The sequence below is a fragment of the Malaclemys terrapin genome, chromosome 2 (genome assembly GCF_027887155.1).
Source record: "Malaclemys terrapin pileata isolate rMalTer1 chromosome 2, rMalTer1.hap1, whole genome shotgun sequence".
NCBI classification, from domain to species: domain Eukaryota; kingdom Metazoa; phylum Chordata; order Testudines; family Emydidae; genus Malaclemys; species Malaclemys terrapin.
In genome coordinates, this window is record NC_071506.1 from 172,560,110 (window position 1) to 172,581,552 (window position 21,443).

Genomic DNA, 21,443 nt, shown 5'->3' on the forward strand with positions numbered 1-21,443 from the left:
TCTCCTCGTGTTCAGGTGCAATACTGCAGTGATTCTAATGCTCCCTTTAGCTGTTCTGGCTTCACAATGATCTTTGTTTTGAGTGGCCTAGCTCTCCAGCCAGGTCACTGCTCAGTCCATTCCCCTTCTGGGGTTAACAGAAAAGGCCAGAAAATAGGAATTTAAAAATCTAATGGCCTTCAAGACTGTCTCCCAGCCTCTGTCTGGAATTTTTTCATTCTTGGCTTCTTTTATTCTTAACACCTATACACCCTCTCTTGGTTCCAGCCCAGGAATCCTGTTTAGGTGGCTAAGTACTGTTCCTTCAATCCCACCACCATTTTCCCTTGGATGGTCCTACCTTTACCTTGCAAATCGGCATCTTCACAAAATCTGCAGACTCTGCTATACTCGACTTTGTGATCCCTTTAGGCTTCTCCTGGGGCCAGCTACAAAGGTGCTTCCTCAGAGCTGCTCTCAGCTCTTCTCTGCAGCAGCTGGACTGTATTGCTAACAGCCTCTCTGATGTTTTCCTTAAGACTGTCAGTACCCCTCTCCTTTAAACAGGAGTTTCCCCTCAGCCCTCTCAGGAATTAGGGTTATATCTCACACATCCTCTCTGGTTTGGAGTAGTCAATATTTCCCTCCTTCTAACAGGAGTTCCCCCTGAGCTGTCTTTCTTGGTGTGAGGTTATATCCTAGGCCCCTTGTTTTCAGCATACTCAGTATTTTCCTCCTTCATTCAGGAGTCTTTTCCCCTTCCCCCATCTCTCTCTGGGAGCTGGATTTATAGTTTAAGCCAGCTGCAAGGCTTATGCGAACTTCCTTCAGCTGAACATCCTTTCCAGTTAGTCCCCTAGCTTGAAGGATTTAACAGGTAGCCTTTCTTGCTGATGTATGTCCCTATTCTGAGGGAGGAGACAGTCTTTATGCTGGTCCCCTTCTCCCAGTTGATCCCCAATTTGGTTAGGAAAGAAGGGAGCCTTGCCTTGCCCACTCTGCCAGTTGTTTGGGCCCAGGCCCTCAAAGAAACAGTGCCTGTCTTTCTCCCAATTACTACTTATTCCTGGGACCACTTCCTCTCTATCTGCCTTTAAGTTCTTGTATATCTCTGCTGGACCTTCCAGATCCTTAAAGGCCATGCCAAATGGTGGTGTGAGCTGACCATTAGGCCCTACTGCCCTGAAGAGCAGCCTGCCCCATCACAGAAGCAAATGGCCACCTACAGCTTTGGTTAAAATGAGGTCATTGGACACTGTCCAGAAAAGGTACTCTGTGGAGCTATGCAACATTAGGGCTACTGGACTGTGATCATACAAATAATCACCACCACCACAGTGTGATGGGTTGGATTACAGAAACCCCCCTGGGAGCTACCAACCGACGTGCCAAGACTACCCCGTTCCTATTTTTCCTGCCAGCTTAGGACTTTAGCACCCTGTTTTGCTGAGCCAGACACTTTCATCTGCTTCAACACAGACCCAGGGTCTGAATTACTAGCCTCAAAGCTGCAGGTTTACCTGAAAGCAGCTAACAGAAGTGTGCTTGTCTTTAACACTCAGATGCCCAACTCCCAATGGGGTCTAAACCCAAATAAATCTGTTTTACCCTGTATAAAGCTTATACAGGGTAAACTTATAAATTGTTCGCCCTCTATAACACTGATAAAGAGAGATGCACAGTTGTTTGCTCCCCCAGGTATTAATACATACTCTGAGTTAATAAGTAAAAAGTGATTTTATTAAATACAGAAGGTAGGATTTAAGTGGTTCCAAGTAGTAACAGACAGAACAAACAAAGTAAGTCACCAAGCAAAATAAAATGCGCAAATTTATGTCTAATCAAACTGAATACAGATAATCTCACCCTCAGAGATGCTTCAGTAAGTTTTTTCTCAGACTGGACACCTTCCAGGCCTGGGCACAATTCTTTCTCCTTGTACAGCTCTTGTTCCAGCTCAGGTGATAGCTAGGGGATTCTTTATGATGGCTCCTCCCTCTCCTTGTTCTGTTCCAACCCTTTATATATCTTTTGCATAACCCTCTGGGTTTCCACCCCCCGTCACTGGAAAAGCACCAGGTTAAAGATGGATTCCAGTTCAGGTAACATGATCACATGTCACTGCAAAACTTCATTACTCACTTGCCAGCACACATGTATACAGGAAGACTCACAGGTAAAAAAGAGCCATCTGCAGACAATGGTCCTGGTTAATGGGAGTCATCAAGATTCCAAACGACCATTAATGCCCCACTCTTTGCATAATTACAATAGGCCCTCAGAGTTGTATTTTATATTTCTAGTTTTAGATACAAGAGTGGTACATTTATACAAATAGGATGATCACACTCAGTAGATTATAAGCTTTGTAATGATACCTTACAAGAGACCTTTTGCATGAAGCATATTCCAGTTACATTATATTCACTTATTATCATGTTTTTATAAAACCATTTGGACTGCACAATGTCACACACAGGAACAGCTTTGTTCAATTCCTAGTCTCAAGCAACCCATGCAAATGCCAGGACATGAATGAAACAATCCATCATCTACTTTAGGTCAAAGCAATACAGCCTGCTCTAAATTGTATTTGTATACTTAGCGTACTGGGAACAAACAGTGCAGGACTCCATCTAAACAAGGTATTGAGAGAGCCTTAATTTCACATTTCCATTTTACTGTCACACAGACAATTCTTTGTTTTTGCTTATGGATGTCAGCTCTTTTTCCTAATTTCAGTCACTACCATTTGATCTGACAAGTATTTCCAGGGTCTCTTCTAGGATCATGGTAGTATTAAATACTGTCTTTCAGGAAAAAAAGGAAATTCACTTCTCTCTTCCTGGAGAACTTTCTTGATCAAGGATCTATACACAGAGAGAGCTTGACGCAATTGCACAGTGTGATACATTTTCTGTAGCATCTTGGGTACATGATGCACACAGACACATGGTGCCAGGGAACTCCGTCACAGACTTGGGATGGTGATGAATACTGTCTTGTACAAGGTCTCATCTCAGAACAATGTTGACAGAATATGAAGATAGCCATAATAGAAAACTTGTGGTGTCACAGAAACTAAATCCAATTCTGATTGAAGACTTTTGAGAATGCTAACCTCATTCGCAGGCATGCTTCAATGAAACAGAGTTCTGATTAGACCTATCCAGTAATTCTGCTGTCTCCTATATATTTCACCCAATCACATATGTTGGCCGAGTTCAAGGTCCCATTGTATATTCTCCATCCCTTCAACTGGTGAGTGCAGAGAATCAGGTCCACCCATTAGTGAACCAGGCAGAGCTATCCTTAGGTCAGATGCCAGTTGAAGATAATGGAGAGGGCTCATTCAGGTCCCAGTTCAATCCAAGGAATAGGTACCACATGGGGAGCACAGCATACACTAGCTAGGACGCATGGGGTCTTGGAGTAGTGTTCCCTCCATAGATAAGATTTGTTCCGTTTTTGATAGTCAAAATGTCTGGTGTAGTTTACATAAACTAGGAAGAACATGATCCTTACCCCAGAGAAAATTAGCTTCTCCTGTCTTGGGTGAAACAAAGTTTTCTATCTCCATGTGCACTGCCTACTAAAGGGAAGATGAACAGCAATATTTACGTGGCAAAAGTCAGATTAAGCAAAGTGGAATCTGCACCTAGGAATGGCCTCATCCATTATAAATCATTTTGATGGGGGTGATGCCTCTTTGCCTCTATAAACAGCAGTATAGTGCACTGTAGTCTTTCTCTGTGTCAGGACCCAGTATATGAGGTGGTGAATGACCTCTTGCAAAGCTAGGCAATGTCTCTGCTATGTCTCTTCCCTCCTCTTCCACAGCTCCCAAGGACAGTACAAAGGATAAGAAGGAGAGATCATAACTTTCTTTCTGGCTTAAGAGGCTATGGCTTTTAGGTCTGATTAATCTAGCATTGGACTTTCCAGTGTCTCTGTCTCGCAAAAGAGGTCTGCTGTTGCAAAATTCAGTCCTCTGTCTGGGACCAGAAAGGTTCAAAGTGGAAGTGATTATCACTGTCTTGGATCCAAAAAGTCAACAAATAGAACTTACTGTACTGACGTGTGCAGAGTCCATAGTTCAACTGCTATGTTAAACAAGTGAAACATAGACTTGAGTTCCTCCAGGAAGGCCTTCTTGTGCATATATGAGTGTCTGAGCAAAAAGATTGTCTCTGTAGTATGATGTTAATGGCAATTCTCATTTCAGCCCTATGAGGTACTGGGCAGGATGTGAAGGGGAAGAGGAAGCTGGGATTGATTGGCAAGGGAGACTGGAAATAGGAGAGGTGTAGGAGATTCAGAGGAGAGATTGGGAGCCAGGCACAGGTCGATTCACAGAGACAGGACGAGGAGCTGGGAATGGGGGAACTGCAACTGGCTGGGCAAGGGGACTTGGCCTGACAGTTTGTGTGTGGTGTGGAGAGAAACAATGGGAGCTGGGGAGAGGATATGGGAAGTGGGAGACACTGGAAGTGGGGAGGGGGAGACTGGTACTCAGGGGAGTGTAGGACTGCCTGGGTAAAAAGACTCGGATGAGGAGCCATTGGTGGGAAGAGACAGAACTGGGCCAGCGACAGACTGGAGGGGACAGGACCGAAGGGGTAAAGCTTGAGCAGAACAGACAAAATTATCTGGGCCCACTAGAGCACACACTCTTGCAGACCTGGAATGGGGATTCCTGAGTCTCACTGTTCTGCTGTTGGCAAGTATCTGTGAAACCCACTGGCAAAATATTTCATCCCCCTCTAATGTTGGTTCACACAGAGGATGACAACATACTATTACTATCATGTACTCCATCAGCTCCAGGAGCAGAGGTCTGTGTGGTGGATCAAAAAGCATTAACCCTGCTGCTGAACCATGTGAATGTCAGTATGATGCCACATGATCGATTTTGTTTTTTCTTCAGTTTTGTTTTTTTAAAAACCTAGAAGATTACACTTACAGCTATATTGAATGAACATTTTGGTAGCAAAGCTGAGCACTCAGGAAATTCCAGAATAAAGGTTGCCTGTGCAACTTTAATTTCACTCCCCGGAACATATGCATTATGATAGTCTAGAATTAAATTAATATATTTTTTATACAGCACCCTACCTCTTTCAGTGCACAGGATGGACCATTCTCTGGGAATGAATTGGGTTTGTGTATCAAGGCTTTTGTCTGTAGGGCCCCTGCTTCCTTGTTACAGAAGTTGGAAGGTGTGTACTGAATGAGAATGGGATTGCAGAAAGAGAAAGGACGATAACATGGTTAAGGCAGTTGAATGCTGCCCTGCACAACTGGATTCTATCCCTGCCTCAGCCACAGAGTTCCTATGTTATGCTGGGGAAATCACTTAAACCACATATTTCACAGGTGATCACTAATCATGTGTTTCTTTTTTCTGGGTGCCTGACTTGAGACCCTGGGGTCTTATTTGCAGTCTCATTTGCGGAAGAGATGAGCACACTACGTTGCAACTGAAGTCAATCGGAGCTGTGCTTTGGACATATAAAGGTCTATATAATGCTAAGTACCACAGAAAATAAAATCGTAGGCATCTCAAACTGGGCACCCAAAATTTGTGGTTACTTTTGACCTTAATCTCTCTGTACCCGTTTTCCATCTGTAAAATGGGGATATCTCCCCTTCACTTCACGGGGGAGTTTTGGAGTTCATAAACGTTAACTACTTTAAGACTCAGATACCATAGCGATGAGCATAACAGAAAAGCTCATTAGGCAATTAATAATTCTGACTTCAGGCCATAATTTGAATATTGTGCAGTAAATAAGGCTTAGGGCCATACATTGAACAACGAGGAGAAAATAAAATATTGAACGGCTGCTCATTAAGTGAGCATCCTCCCTCCTGTACACTGAATGAGATGGGGGCTTGTTGAAAAAAGTATATGTTCATGTATAGAAGATTGTTTCGTAATGCACACACAGAATGGGACCAAATTAAGGTTTCATAGACAACCTTAATTCTGGCATTTCCTAAACTTTTTGAATGCTCAACATTGCAACCTAAATGTTAAATGTTCTTGTCATTTTGCGTGTGTATGTGTTTGCCTTTGTGTGTAATTTAACATCCCTCATAAGTACTATATCCTTTGGTTTGGAGCAACCTGATAGAGGTCCAGAAACGTCTCACTTTTGTCTATCACAGATGCTAAATGTTATTGATTTGTTGTTTAATTTTTTATATCGAATGCAAAGAACTTCATTCTAATTGTCTAAATTTAGCTTGTTGACATTGTAAATACACTTGACATAATGGCACCCCTTCCCTTTCTCTTCCCATATAGACTGTACCCATTTATAGCAGTATTTCAGTTGACTCATCCCATTCACTAAATTTGTAACAGCCACTAGATTGTAATCTCCATAACCTGGAAATTCTTGTTCTTGTTGCTTGTGCATACTCTGGCCCAGATAGTCTCTGATTTAAGTGTTGCAACAAATGTTTGCATCACAACATGACATTGTTTTATGTTTGTTTTTTTTCAGACAATGCTGATGTTGCTTTAGTTAATTTTTATGCTGATTGGTAAGTGTCAAAAGCTTTTCTACTTAATGTTAAAATCTCTGCATGTTGGAAATTGTCCTGTTCTATCATAACAAGTCTTACCATTCTAATCAAAGATACAATACTTTTCATTTTTAAAACAGATTCTCATTGTTTTTCATATAAAAATACTTTACATGTATGCAGTATAGTGTGCTTCATCGGGACATCTGCCAGGGAAAAAACTTGGTTTAATGATAGTGAATGGCAGTAAGTATTTAATCAATATTGCCATAACTTCTACAAAAAGCTGTTCTGTGAGGGAGAAAAATCCTCTTAAGTTTTTGAGCTCTTTTCTAATGAATGATAGTATAAAAGCTATTATTTCTCTTTCTCCTCCCCCATCCCCAACAACAACAACAAAAAGGCATCGGAGAGTTGCATTACAAAGTCAAGTCTTGTCTACTCTGGAAGATTATCAAAGTAGAAAATTAGTGTTATTATGACATCACAAGAGTCAAGAGGATGAAACTTGAGCAGCTGAGAAGGGAAAGCATTTTTGGGTAGACTGGTTAAACTTATTCAAATTAATATGTTTAGTATTTTTCTGATTAATTACAAGAAAATCTCATTTCTGATAGAGCTCCCTTAAATACTATATTCTGATTTTTTTAATATCTCTTTAAAGAATAAAATTAAAAGGTTCTTCTGCTCCATTCTTGATATTTATAAAGTTTTTTTTTTCAGAATTGGAGAAATTTACTGACTTTGGTGAAACCAACAATCTGAAAAGTGATGTTAAATATAGAAAATTATCATACTGGAAAAAGAAATGACTTTTTCTGTTACTGCTTTAAATTTTAAGAGTTATTTGTAACTATAATAGGTACATTATTTTCTGAAATTTTGTGAGACGAGATGTCTCTTTAGCTCCAGTGACTAATCATTTAAGGGAGAAGATATCTGTGTTAAATTCAAAACATCCTTGCTCCTTCAGTTAACGTTGGAGTGCTAACAATGAGAAATCAGAGGTCTTCCAGGAAGATTAGACTTGGCATTCCAAGGTAAAAATCAAGCGGAAGAGACAAGCTTCATGTGTATCTCAGAAGGAAGCAAAAGCAGTTTTTAAAAAATCCTTTTCAGATTTTATTTACTGATAATTCATTCAACTGCTCTCAAGTGATTAAAATTGTATTTGAAATGGATTTGAAAACTTAAGATCCCATCTTTTATTTTATTTATATATATATATATATATATATATTGCCAATAAAAATAAAATATTTAATCTCTTCTTAGGACTTGTGCAACTTCCATGTTTAGACTAGTTTTAATTTAAATTAGTTTAAAAACCAATTTAGTTAAACCAGCAGAAATACCTCTGTGCACCCACTTAAGGTATATCTATGCTCTAGAATCTGTATGGCGGCATAATTATTTCAGCATAGTCCCCTAGTGTAGGCACAAGCTACAATGACAAGGAACTTTTTTTGTCTGTCGGAGAACCACCTCTCTGAAGAACATTAGCTATGCTGACAGAAGCCCTCTTCTGTTGACATAGCTGCATCTACATTGAGGAGTTTTTGGCATTGCTGTGTCAGTCAAGGATCTGTTTTTTTCACACACCTGACCAACGTAACTACCAACATAAATTAAGTGTAGACCAAGCCTCTTATCAGTTTAACACTGGTATTATTGGTTTAGCATGTGCTTATAAATTTGCCGCCACAAACTAAACCAATATAAACCAGGTTTATACCAGTGTGCATATTCACACAGAAGCTTGCCCTGGTTTAACTAAATTGGTTTAAAATTACACCTTTTGCTAAATAGGTGCAATTTTGTATGTAGACCAGGAGTTAGTATATATTCAGTACAGAGCTGTGTTATATGTGTTTGGTTTTTTTGTGGTCTCTCTTTGATTGGTACAGCTGTTGAACCAGAACTGTAGGCAACCAAGTTGCCCCAATAATAATGCTGTCTATTTTCAAAGCACCGTGCAAATATCAACTAATTAATTAATCTACAAAACCCTCCTATGATGTACTTTAGTATCCCTATTTTAGAACTGGGTACAGCGAGATAAATTAAGTCACTCCCGTTGACTATTTTCTAAACTTGTAATCGGAGCCCTTTCCCCAATGCTACAAAATTCCTGTCTTGGCAAAGAAATGTAGTTGTGCATCTAAGGGCTGGTCTGCACTTGAAAGTTGTAAATGAAAGCACACTATCTCTTCCAGAATAACTCCATGTGGATATTCAGGAATAACTTTCATGTATAGACAAGCCCTAAGGGATGGTGTAACACAAACCTGTATTAAAAAGCTAAGGCTTGATCTATACTTAAATTTTGCTGGCATAGCTGTCAATGAGGAATGTAGAAAAATCACGTCCCCTACCCAATGTAGCTATGCTGGCAAAAAAACCCTTGCATAGACACAATTATACCAGCACAAAAGTCCTTTTGTCGGTATAGTTTATTCTGTTCAGAGCACTGGCTTAAGAACCTCTACCAGCAAAAGACTCTTGCCAGTATAAGCTGCATCTCTGCTGGGGTTGGGGTTGCCACGATAGCTCTACTGTTATATTTTTACTGGCAGACCTCCTTAAGTGTAGACAAGGCCTCAATCTGTTTTATTTTTGGTGTAAGTTTTCAAGTAGACAAGCCCTTAAGATTTCATTTTAAAACAAATATTTCTAGCCCTAGAAGATAGTCTTAAAAATGTGAACAGCGCAAACCAATGAACTGTTGCTGTAAACAATAGCTCTAGGAAGGTAAACTGCCCTGTTCATCTGAATGAGATGTTAACTCTGAAAAATATGATATCCACTTAATGTCAACACTTCAGTATTTCATAGTTTATTGATTTAGTAGAAAAATACGCTAACATGCTAATCTGAAACAAGTTGCCCAGTTTCCCCTAACCAGCTGCCTCTGGGAGCTTCTACAATGTACATATACATCTTCAATACAAAATTCTGCAGCATAACAAAAACAGAAAGTGTGGAGACAGTAGAAGATAAACTAAATTTAAGGCCAATGTAAGTAATGGGTTTATTGTACTTACTGTGGTGTCCATTTTAAGTTTTAATATAATGATAACTTCTCCAAAGAGCCAAAGCTTTTATAGCTTTTTTCCATCACGTCCACCCCTTTTTCCCAAAGCAGGAGAGAGACTCTCTATCCAAGACTTCACTTGAAAATCGGACATGACTGCTAGAAATGAACCATGGAATTCCCTAGCTGTATACATGTTACCATACCATGATCTTAAATTTAAAATTTTAGTTTGAGATTTTAAATTCAGCCATCTAAGGCAATAGGTATGGTGATCAATACCATTTCCAATGAGAATCTGGTGGCACTGTTTATATGAGTTGACTATTTTAGCTGCAGATTACTTGAGTCGTGAGAAACTCAAATAATCTTTTTGTTAATTCTACTTAAGGTAATATCAGAGAGGAGAAGGAAGGTATCTTTGACTTTCTGAATGGAATTTACTTTCTGTGGACTTAAATAGATAGTTTGAGGAGTGCCAAGCTCTTCTGTCTTCCATTTAGTGTGTGTTTGTTTTTCATCTGAATCTTACAGGTGTGTTTTGTGAATGGTGTCATTCAATCATTTGTTGGGTTAATCACAAGTACATATTCCCTTTACTAACATTTTCTGTTGTTTGAGTTTATTTTCTCCTTGTATAGGTGGAAATGTTACTGTGACTTCCATATGGCCTACCCACGGAGTCCTACACAAATACATACTTTCATTTTGCACAAAGCCACCAGATCATATGGATGTGCTAAAATACAGGAGAGCTCCTATTTCATGAACTTTTAAATGAGGATTGAGAAATTTATAAAATTGAGAAGTTAATAAAATTGAACATCTCAAAATTACAGCAAATATGGTGCATAAATGTTAGTACATTACAATCCATCACTTTCTTCTTGTGCTTCAAACCACTGCAAAGCAATTTCCAAGGCATTGAAATGTGAAGGGGATGTCAATTTGTTCTTTGACATCACTTTAGTTATGTGATATTTTTTTCCCATCAGGAAAAAATTATTTGTATAACTAGTTATTCAGAAGATTGGTGTTCATAAAATCGAGGTTCTACTAAATCACAATTTCTCACTGAGTCACCAATAAAAATAAAATATTTGAAAGATATTAATGTATTTGCTGTCTTTGACTGTCAACAGGTGTCGCTTCAGCCAAATGCTGCATCCTATCTTTGAGGAAGCTTCCAATGTCATTAAGGAAGAATATCCAGATAAGAATCAAGTAGTGTTTGCCAGAGTAGACTGTGATCAGCACTGTAAGTAACTCAAAGTAAATCCTAATTTAGTTCTGTTGTTTTATTTTAAAATGTCTATTAAGGAAAGAAGAGTTTTTGTAACATCTTGCTGATAAATGAAGCCTAATTAATTCCAATCTGACGTATTGGCAAAACTATTAAAGAGCAGCTAGTGTGCAGTGTGGCCTCCACTGTAACTTAGATAGCCCTGGGGAAGCTGCCTGAGCTAGAGCAACCTGTTCTTGTCATCTTGTGAGTGGCACTGCAGCCAAGAATTCCTGCCATGCTAAATCCCCCACCACCCGCCTACACAGGGGTGGGGCTGCATAAGCTGTTTCTCACAATACTCTGCTAAGGCTCATAAGTTGAGTCCCTCCCTTTTTCAATATGAAAAATGGCTCCCCTGTTGGTGTTGCCATCAACAAGTGGTTGTCTTGCTTTTGAAAATATGGGAAGATGAGATGGTTTTATTCCAATAGTAAATAGCAAACCAGGAAGCTGAATTAAAAGCAGTAACGGGTCAAGTGTAAGCAATGTCTGTTTCCCCAGTGAAAGACAAAGGGGCAACCATGGAATTCTGTTTCATTTGTATTGCAAAATAACAGCTATTTTTTCTGTGCAATGTTCTTCTTCCTCTTGGTACATCAGCAAGTTAGGGTTTGATCCTGTAGAGTTCAGAGCACATACCTGAGAGGTGCTGAGCGCTCCCTGCAGCATTAGGTGTTAATGGCATCCAGCATTTTTAAAGAAGTGCTCAACACCTTTTGAGGGTGCAACTAGTTTTTTATCCATGGGAAGAACATCCTGTTTTTCTGGGGCTGAAAATCCAAAGTAGTAGTAATGTTTTAATGCTGTATGCATTTAAGTCTCTTAGGTTGTGTAGCTCTAGATAGAAAAGTATTTACCTGTTAACATGAATAGGTGTGCTCATATCTCTGAGGTATAGTTGACACTGGGACTTTAAATTACTATTGCTTTTTTTGCTGTTTTGACCATGAAGGTGCTGTTTCACGGTCTCCTCGAACTGGAGCTTTTCCCTGTGAAGTGTGTGTCTTTCTTTTGGCAGTAAAGTTTCTTTACTGTTCTTGTAGATTTAGTAATGACTAAATCGCAAGCTTCGGTATCGTCCACTGAGAAGCCATTAGTTGTGCTCTTTTTGTTTTGGATATTCTAGTTCTTCCCATAGATAGTGTCCCAACAGTTAAAAGCAACTGTCTTGTGTTCTTGAAGGAAGTCTCAAGTATGAACACTATATGTTTGGGGCAGACTATATCAGTTCAGTGTTTGAGATATAAAATAAGATGGTTCTTCAGGAGTGAGCAAATAGACTCAATTGTTGTTTTCTGCAAAGGTATCCACAGGGCCAATTCATAATCACAAAACATTTAAATGACTTCTGGATTGAATCTTTGCACCACCGAGTGTCAGAATCTTTCTGCGATGTCCTCCACTTTAAAAGATCTCTGACACTCTATTTCCCTAATAGGCAGCTTTGAAGTATTCAGCTGGCTTTGTGCATCGGGGTGGAGGGGATCTGTTGAGGCACCGCAGTAAACGTCAGAGCATAAACCATTCTTAATGGACAAATTAAATTAGGCATGCAATAGCTGAAATCTCTCGTTTCTCTGAGCAGCCATCCTCCTGTGTGTATCTTTTTTTTAAATTATTCTGCAGAATTTGCTACAGCTGCGTGTAGCATTTCCAGAGCAACGGCAGAATGTAATTCTCCAGTGTACTTCCTGGAGTATGTCTTTATCTTACTTGGCTAATTTGTTACTTCAGACAATCACACCACTGCTGATGCAAGAAGAACGTTTTCCTGCTAAACTTCTGCTATCTGGAACAGCCTTTCTAGAATCCTAGAACTTAGAAAATGAATAATATATTTTAGGTTTTATCCCCATGCCTTGTTGACTAATGAACCTCTCTTGCCATTTCCCTTCACCCTTTCTCCACCTCCTACCACTCTCCCTTGCTGTCTTCTGGCACTTTCCCAAAAAACACTAAATATAATTCTATATTGTGCTATGGCGCACGCCTGGCAGTCATAAGCAAGAGCAGAATACCAAGTATTGAGATTTATCATCAGTACTAGTCTCTGGAAAACAAAATTTACAAGTAAATAATTCAGTTAGTAATTTCCCTGAGGGTGTATTATTTATTTAAAAAAAATTGTCAAACACATATTCTTTGCTGGAATTTTCCTTCTGTCTTACTATCCGGTAGCTGCATTATATGTCTATTCTGCTAAATGTTTAAAAGCAAGTTCAGTCATTTGATTAACCTGTTTATCAGAAACTTGTTTACTTTATTGTACTTGCTTTGTATCAGAGTAACAGTGGCTCACTGTCACTTTCAAAATGTACAATAATATTATTTCAGAAAAAGTTCTTGAACTAGTCAAACCAACTTATTTATAAAAGTAAATCTATATATTTTTTCTTTTAGAATTAATATTCTGATTACTGGTCAAAGTAAATTCAATAAACTTTGGAAAGTTATTAAGCAATCTGGTCGACAGTTTTGTGTGTGTGTTTTGTTTTGGGGCATTTTTTTGTTTTGTTTTGTTTTATGTTAGTTATTGACTTTATAGGATTTTGGATGTTACATTTGTTTTCAAGATATGGAAAACTCTGAAGGGCGGAGCTCATGCTGCCTATAGCTAAGGTTACATTAACACTTTATATAAGTCTCTACTTAGTTGCATTTTAAATGTTAGGGCTGAAACTTTTCTGTGTTTACTCTTTGTCTAAGGTTGAAACTTTTGAGCCATTTTCAAGAATGACATTGGGGAAAAGTCAGTAGTTCTGCTCATAACTTTTTTCAACTGCTTTTTGAACTTTTGCACCTCCATATTTAGAAGTAGAGGTTTGAAATTTAACCGGAGGATATAGTCTTGGGGTTAAAAGTGCCTTTTCCTATCCCCAAAAAAATTTACCCAGTTTTAGCAGAGTTATAAGTCTCTGAAAATTGCCATTTGCAAACATTCAGTAAAGCTTGTTAAGAGGCTTGTTACTTCATTTCTGAACATGCTAACTGCATTGAGCATTTTTCTAGCCTCTGCTAAGACTGCTGCATGGTAGACACAGGTCTACAGGGTCTGGATGGAGGTCTGGGTGGTGATGATGCCTCAGCAGCAGCACTGTCCTTTTCGGTCTAAGAGAGGTTGGACTGGGTTGGGAGCCAGGAAGATTGCATGAGTTTGTGTCAGCTCTTCCAAAGGCTGGTGTGACTTCTGTGCTCTTCCTTCCAAGCACTTCTTATTGAGTCACAGTCTCATGTCCCTCGCTTAGGAGGCAAATCATTTCTCCCCATTTTACAGATTGTGCAAGATCACCTCTGGCAGAGCTAAAAATAAAACCCTGCTCTCTAACATGACAGACCTTGAGTTATGGGAGAATGGGGGGGGCAGGGCTTACTACTTTTAGGGGCTACCTCACTTCTGTCTTATGACCCCCTTAATTCTCTCTACTGTTTAAATTAAAGCCAGCCACTTGACGTTCATGGCCCCACTACTTTTTTCCCTTAATTTGAGTACTAGACCTAAGTCTCATCCGCTAAGCAGCGCTGCCTTTCTGAATGACTGTGGCAAATTATGTTGTTGTTTATGCTGTTTGTAGTCATAAGACCACACAGCTCCAGAATCAGGAGTGGAGCCCAGGATTCCTGATTCCCAGCATTCCTCTGTTGTCTAGTAAATAGTTGTGTAAGCCACTGGCAAAACATGCATTGCATGAGGAACGTTAATTCTGGCATTTTCTAACACTTGAGTGCTTAATTTGGCAACCTTTTACATGATTTTAAGATAGTAGTTAGTATATAATAGTATATTTAATGTGTATTCCTGTATTAAAGGAATTACTAGGTTATGTATATTTTTTGTATTATATAACCTCTCTAGTATAAAAAGTCATAGGCCAGTACTGTCTGTTTTTGATTGGATTAACAATTTCTGTTTCTATATTTGTGTTGCATGATTTCAGGTTCTGTAGCATTGATCGTACAGGAATATTGTTGTAGAGGTGATGAATTGTTTGCACTGCAAACTATCTGTTTTCTTTTGAAATCAAATCTCTGCAGGGAGCCCATATAGCTGCTCTCAGACCACTCTAAATAGCATTCAGAATGGTCAACCTGGCATAGATACCTTTCATTTGATGCACTGTTATTCAAGTGCACTGCAGGTCCCAGCATCTCACACCAGCCTCTGAGGCAGAGCAAATTAAAGAGAATTATTGATGCTCTCAAAATGTTTGATGCTTAATGACAAAACCATCATTCTGTCTGCCCTCACAGCCAATATAAAGATATTCTGCCGGAGACTGATATTTATAGGCTTGATGTGATTAAAACAAATTTTAAACTTTTTTAATGTATTAAAATTTTGTATATCTTACATTTTAAACTGATTCATGGGTAGGGGGGAATATTAAGTTAAAATGAGTATATTCAGTCTTTTCTTTCAAGAGTATGCTGAAGACTAATTCACATTATTTAGTGTGCCTAAGCTAGTACCCCGACCTCAGTTACCAACATCACCAGTTTCTAGATGCCATCTGCTTGGAAATTCAGGTAATGTAATAAGCAGTCAACCTACCTATCTTCTAAATTAATACTTAGAAAATGCCATACTGGTCATGAAGGATCTATGGGTTCATCCAAACTTGCTGCATATTGATTAAAAAATAACTTTTTTTCTGGGCAGCCATACAGTAATAAACCCATGGTGATATTTTTTCATGATAACAAAAATTTACATCATGCTGTCCCTCCTGTATGTTCTGTTCTTGCAAAGGGGAAGAGGGTGTATTGCAATATATAAGAATTCAGAGCGTTGCATGGTGTCAAGTATCAGGGGGTAGCCGTGTTAGTCTGTATCTACAAAAACAACAAGGAGTCTGGTGGCACCTTAAAGACTAACAGATTTATTTGGGTATAAGCTTTCGTGGGTAAAAATCCGAAGAAGTGAGGTTTTTACCCACGAAAGCTTATGCCCAAATAAATCTGTTAGTCTTTAAGGTGCCACCGGACTCCTTGTTGTTTTTGAAGAATTCAGAGCATAAGTCAATTTTTAACTAATGGGAGTTAGGAAGATGTCTTCCAGAACTGATTGCTGCAGGAATTCTTGCACCTTCCTCTGAAGCATCTAGTACTGGCCACTGTCAGAGTGAAGGTACTGTGCTAATGGATCACTGTGACAATTCCTTGGTTACTGTGTGTTAAATATTTCTCTTCAAGTAGATATTTAGTTTTTGCCATTAGTGTAGTTCGCGTTGTAAGTGAAAATAAGGGTCATATGTTGGTCTGACGCTGAAAATGTGCACTAATCCACCCCTGTCTTCCACTTGCAATTTGGATTTTTAATTCTTTTCTGATCTAACAGAAACTGGAAAGAATGAAAGTGGCATCAGTTCAGTTAGAGAGCAAAATAGGAGTAGAAGAAGGAAAGAGATAGCAAGCATCTCAAATATGGAAACACTACTGAGGCAAATTGTGAAGTCTCGTCTTCTAATGGCTCTAGTAAATAAATGTGAAGTCCTTCTGCCACTAGAAAGCCTGCTTGCTTGCTCACACCAAGTCTGAATTTAAAGTTAACTCTATTAAGATAATATCTGTACAGAGCACTCCCTCCCCCCACCCCCACCTTTTCATTGTTTTGAACCAGAATTTCTGAAAGGGTTTGGTTCTGTCACAATAGTAACAGCTTTTTAAACACCCTTTCTACGTAATCTGGATTCAGCAGGCAATACAATGAGGTTTCAGGAAGCAAATTAGATGGATAATGCTCTGACTCAGATTAAATTTAGTATCCACCTTGGGTAAGAGCTTGGGGTGAGGAGGGTATGTCCATGACCCTTGCTAGTACCAAGTTCTAGCCATGAGCTAGGTAATTTAACTGGCAAGTATGGATGGAACGTCTGCTGAGTCCTGTACTGATTACATCAGCACCGGTCTCCATACCAGCAGTATATCAGGTGCCATCAGACCTGCTTTGCCTCTTAGTCCCAGACTCTCCACTGGTTCAAGAGTTTGCTGGGACCATGGCTTCACCTGCATCATCCTCCATTGTGCCTTTGGCACCTGACAGGCTGTGTCACAGAGCTGCCAAGCTTGTTGGTCCCAAAGGTCGCACTGCCCAGGCCTCTGACTGTGGAGTTAAGGCCATCATCAAGCCTGGCATGAAGGGCTCCCTTGATATTGGTGCATCCTTCAGCAATGTCATTGTCCTAGTGGCAGATCAGATTGTCAAATTTGGTACCACGCATAGCCTCAGTACTGACGCCTCTCCCGGTACTGTATGGGAGTGTGTCTCATTCAGTGCTGATCCCCCATGCCTTTTTGGCACCAGTGCTGCCCCCATATTGTGCTTCAGGTGAGCCTGACTTTGCCCTGTCAGGTCTGACTCACCCGTTGTCATCACAGAACTTCTGGGACTCCTCCAGATCAAGACTGGGGTCGTATTCATCCTCGTCGGATAGGTGCCAGAGAACACCCTTGGATCACCATTGGTACCGAGTTTGGCATCTGTCCCACGGTTGGGACTGGGGCTCATAGCCTGGTGCCTACTGGCCACCAGTGCCTTATCTGTATGCTCAGTAGCCTCCTTGGAAAGCGCCTGTCTCTGAGGTCCCATTCCTCAACCCACTCCAGAGCAAGATCACCAGTCCTGATGGTGGCTCCCTCTCTTAAGCCACCTCAGCTGCAAGTGACCGCTGAGCCTATTCTTCCTGGACCTCCAGGGCTCTTCCAACCAGATCCTGTGGTACAAGAACAGGACCTGTCATTGGCACAGCAAACCCCACCTCCTTGTCCTTCCTGGACAAGTCTACTGTGCTGAAATCTTCCTCTCTTTTGGTGCCCAAGGACTTTCAGCTGTATCAGGACCTCCTGAGGTATATGGCCGCTATCTTGGGTAACCAGGTAGAATTCCTGCAGAGAATACACATAAACTGCTGGATAGTCTCCAAGCATCACCTCTGGGGAGACTAGCCATCCTGATAAAAGAGGCTCTTTTGGAGCCTGCAAATGCCCTCTGGAATACCCCAGCTTCACTGCCTCCCATGGCAAAGTATTTGAACAAACTGTACTTCGTTCCTATGCAGGGTTTGGGGGTTTCTACTCCCTCCTATATCTCTGCTGGTAACTGCAGCAAATGACAGGGCACAGCAGGGGAGGCATAAGTCCACCTCTAAGGATAGAGGCCAAGACGATGAACTTAATGGGGAGGAAGATTTATACCCCCATTTCCCTGCAAATGCGCACTATGAAGAAGCAGACGTTGCTCTCTGAATATGACTATGTCAATTGGACAGCCATGTCTGAGTTCACAGACAAGTTGCCAGAAACCTCCAGGGAAGAGTTTCTATTTTTGTTCATCTTGACTTGTGCAACTATAATCTTCCAGAAAATTCTCCATGCCAGCTCTGAGAAGAGCTGATGCCAATGCACAGCTGTGTTGTCTATCAGGATTTTAATGCTTTTCCCTTCGACAAAAGGCCCTGGGAACCTGTCTTATGCATCTATTTGTTTACTGGGAATCTGATTTTTCAGTTTTGTGAGGGGCCATGAACTGCAAAATAACATCCTGATCCCTTCTCAGCGGAATGCTTCTGTTACTTCCATGAGAAATGGGAAGGACTGACTAACGGGTACTTCCCTAGAACAATGTAGTAGGAGGCAACTTCAGTAGTGTGTCCTGGGGTGAGTGAAGAGAACTGTGGACCATTATATAGTAATGTGAATTTGGCCACCCCAGAAGGTGGCTCATCCTTAACTTCACAAGTTAAAGTTTTTAAATTTAAAGTTTTGAATCTGTTAGACCTAAGATACTTAGGAAATATATGAGCAAATCTATTGGCTGAGTTCCCTACCGTGAAAATCTGTTCCAATGTGATCCTGAAGAAGAATGAATTAAATCTTCCTTGAGTCTAAGATGGAGAAGAGAAGTTTGTTTTTTCCTTTGACCCTGAGCTCTGTCTTCTTAAATAGAGAAGTGATGTAATGAGCCTGACTTAATTGTGACTATACATGTTGCCATGGGAAACAAAGAGAAACAGCCACCAATGCCAGATGCTTAAAGAAGCAGACCATCTTGTTTTGGATATAGCTGTTGCTCAGCTTGCATATGAGGGGCTTTCTGGGAGACTGCCTCATTAAGATATGTAAGTGTGTCTCAAAAGCTGTGTTCCAAGCCAATCCTGCTGACTGACAGATTTACCAACCATATGTCATATGGAGTTTGATACCTTTGATAACTTCATTCTGAAGATCCAAAACTGGGAAAAGCCTTTCCTTTTTCCTCCCTCCTTTTCTACTTAATATCAAGTGTAAACTTTTCCTTTGGAGGACTTTGAAACCTGTTGTTTGTTCCTTACTGCAACATGGAGACAACTTCTTTCCCTTCAGCAGTTTCTAAGGAGAAGGGTTTATAGAAAAAAATGGGGAAAGATGTGGAGAAGGAACTGAATTGAATTTGAGGGCATAACCTTTTCTGCAGTCTCTAGGATCTGTATTTGTGGAGTTTCATTCTGCTGCAAAACAGGATGGGCAGTTTGCAAAAGAATGGCAAGAACTGAATTTGAGATGTCTGAGCATTGCTGATGATGGATTTAGAAGTGATTTGAAGCCTCAGCATAATGCATGGCTCAAATTATTGAACCGTTTAGGAAATCTGTGTTCTTGTGAAGCTTTCAAAACCAGTTTTAATTGTATTTTTAGAAATCTGAAGTGATAGGCTATCATTATATCATGAGCATAACTTGTCCATATACAATGTTTGTCATTTCAAAGAAAATATGAAATGATGGTTGGAATGTGGGGCATTTTGTTTGGTTTTTTTCTCCCCTGGTTACTCCTACCTGCATCAAGTGCCAGTATAGAATATTCTTGGTCCAAAAATGAGAAGTGAGAATGCCTGGGAATATTTTAAAATTTAATTTAGGATTTACTATAACAAATGTGATCTCTGAATGAATTCAAACAATATAAAATGCAAATACATGATGTATTTCCAATTTTATAAGGAGTATATTTTTGTAGTAGCTCTGCTTGTGTTAGCTCTACCTGTATCAAATGCCATGGTTTAATGAAACATTTAGGATGTACTGTATTTGACTTCTGAATGAGTGCAAACAGTTTTTCATGTACTTGCATTTTATATTCTGTAAAAGATGGTTTTCAAATACATATTTGTGTAGGACTGCCTTCTGCATGTGTTAGCTCTCCCTTCATCTCAATGCAATTTATAAAGAGTATAAGTTCTGACTTATGACTGAATTCAAACACTACTTCATGAAAATGTGCTTTAATTATAATTTTTATGCGAATTTAGTGCTCAACAAACATTCTGGCCTAATAGTCCTGGCGACATGAATCTCCGTCTCAGACATGCAGACAGAGACATGGAGATACAGTCGTGCGTATGCCCCCATATTGTTTTAGTAGTGTGGCTCAATCCTGACTTGCAAGGGCTACAACCTCTAGAGATAAAAGATTTTCATCTGAGACAAAAAACAAATTCTAACTATGGCAGTGTGTTTTTGTGGATATCTGTTCATTGGGGGACTGGACTGTGACTACCAAAATTAGGGTTACCATCCGTCCGTATTTCCCCTGACATGTCCGGCTTTTGTGTCTCTAAATAGCCGTCCGGGAGGAATTGGTAACAAGGTTAAAATGTCCGGGTTTTTTTTCTCCCTCGCCTGCCTCCCTCCCTTCCATGCAGAGTGCGGCTGCTGATTGGGTGGCTGGGCCGATTGAACTGCTCCCATTGGCCTCCAGCAGCCAGAGCCCTCCCTTGCTTCCCCTCCCTCTGTCTGCAGCCCTGTGTAACATACAAACCGACCCACCGGGCAGCGTGTTTTGCAAACACGTGGAGCCAGAATGGTAAGGGGAGTCCGGGGGGGCGGGGAGGCAGTCAGGGAGCGGGGGAGTGTTGGATGGGTCCTCAGCCTCCACCTGCCACCCCCCCCTCCGCGGGCCCCCTCTTCCCTGCCTGCCTCTCCCTTGCCTGTTTGTACTGCCAGAGCCAGCAGCAACTGCTGTCTGCTGCCCCCGGGTCCTAGCGTCCCCCATCCACTAATGGGAAGATAGGCTGCCCTTACCCTGCCCTTCCACCCTAGCCCTGAGTCTCTCCAACGCCCCAAACCCCTCATCCCCCCGCACCCTAATCCTCTGCCCCAGCCCTGAACCACCTCCTGCATCATGAACCCCTCATCCCCAGCTAGAGCCCTCATCCTCCCACACCCTAATCCTCTGCTCCATTCCTGACCCCCCTCCTGCATCATGAACCCCTCATCCTCAGACCCACAGCCCTCACCCCTGCATCCCCTCCTATCCCCAAACTCCCTCCCAAACCCCCTTCCCACACACCCCCTTCTGCCCCCAAACTCCCTCCCAGAGCCTGCACCCCTCACCCCCTCCAGCACACCCATCCCCTGCCCCAGCCCAGAGCCTGCACCCAGCACCCAAACTCTATCCCAGAACCTGCACCCTGCACCCCTCCTGCACCCGAATCCCCAGCCCAGGACCTGCACCCCAGACCCCCTCCCAGAGCCTTAGGCAGGTGGGGGGGGGGGGTTCTGGGCACCACCAAAATTTCTACAACCCTGCCACCCATGCAAGTGGATAAGGGTCAGGGCAGTCAGGGGACAGGTAGGG

The 21,443-nt window shown here is 41.0% G+C and overlaps 1 protein-coding gene across 1 annotated transcript in view; it reads left to right on the forward strand.

The window, feature by feature from the left end:
• The window catches only part of ERP44 (endoplasmic reticulum protein 44), a 118,839-nt gene that overhangs the window by 31,986 nt on the left and 65,410 nt on the right, over nucleotides 1-21,443 (forward strand). The window contains exons 3-4 of the mRNA XM_054018855.1: nucleotides 6,492-6,531; nucleotides 10,690-10,805. Coding sequence (XP_053874830.1) covers nucleotides 6,492-6,531; nucleotides 10,690-10,805 — 156 coding nt within the window. The remainder of the gene's footprint in view (nucleotides 1-6,491; nucleotides 6,532-10,689; nucleotides 10,806-21,443) is intronic.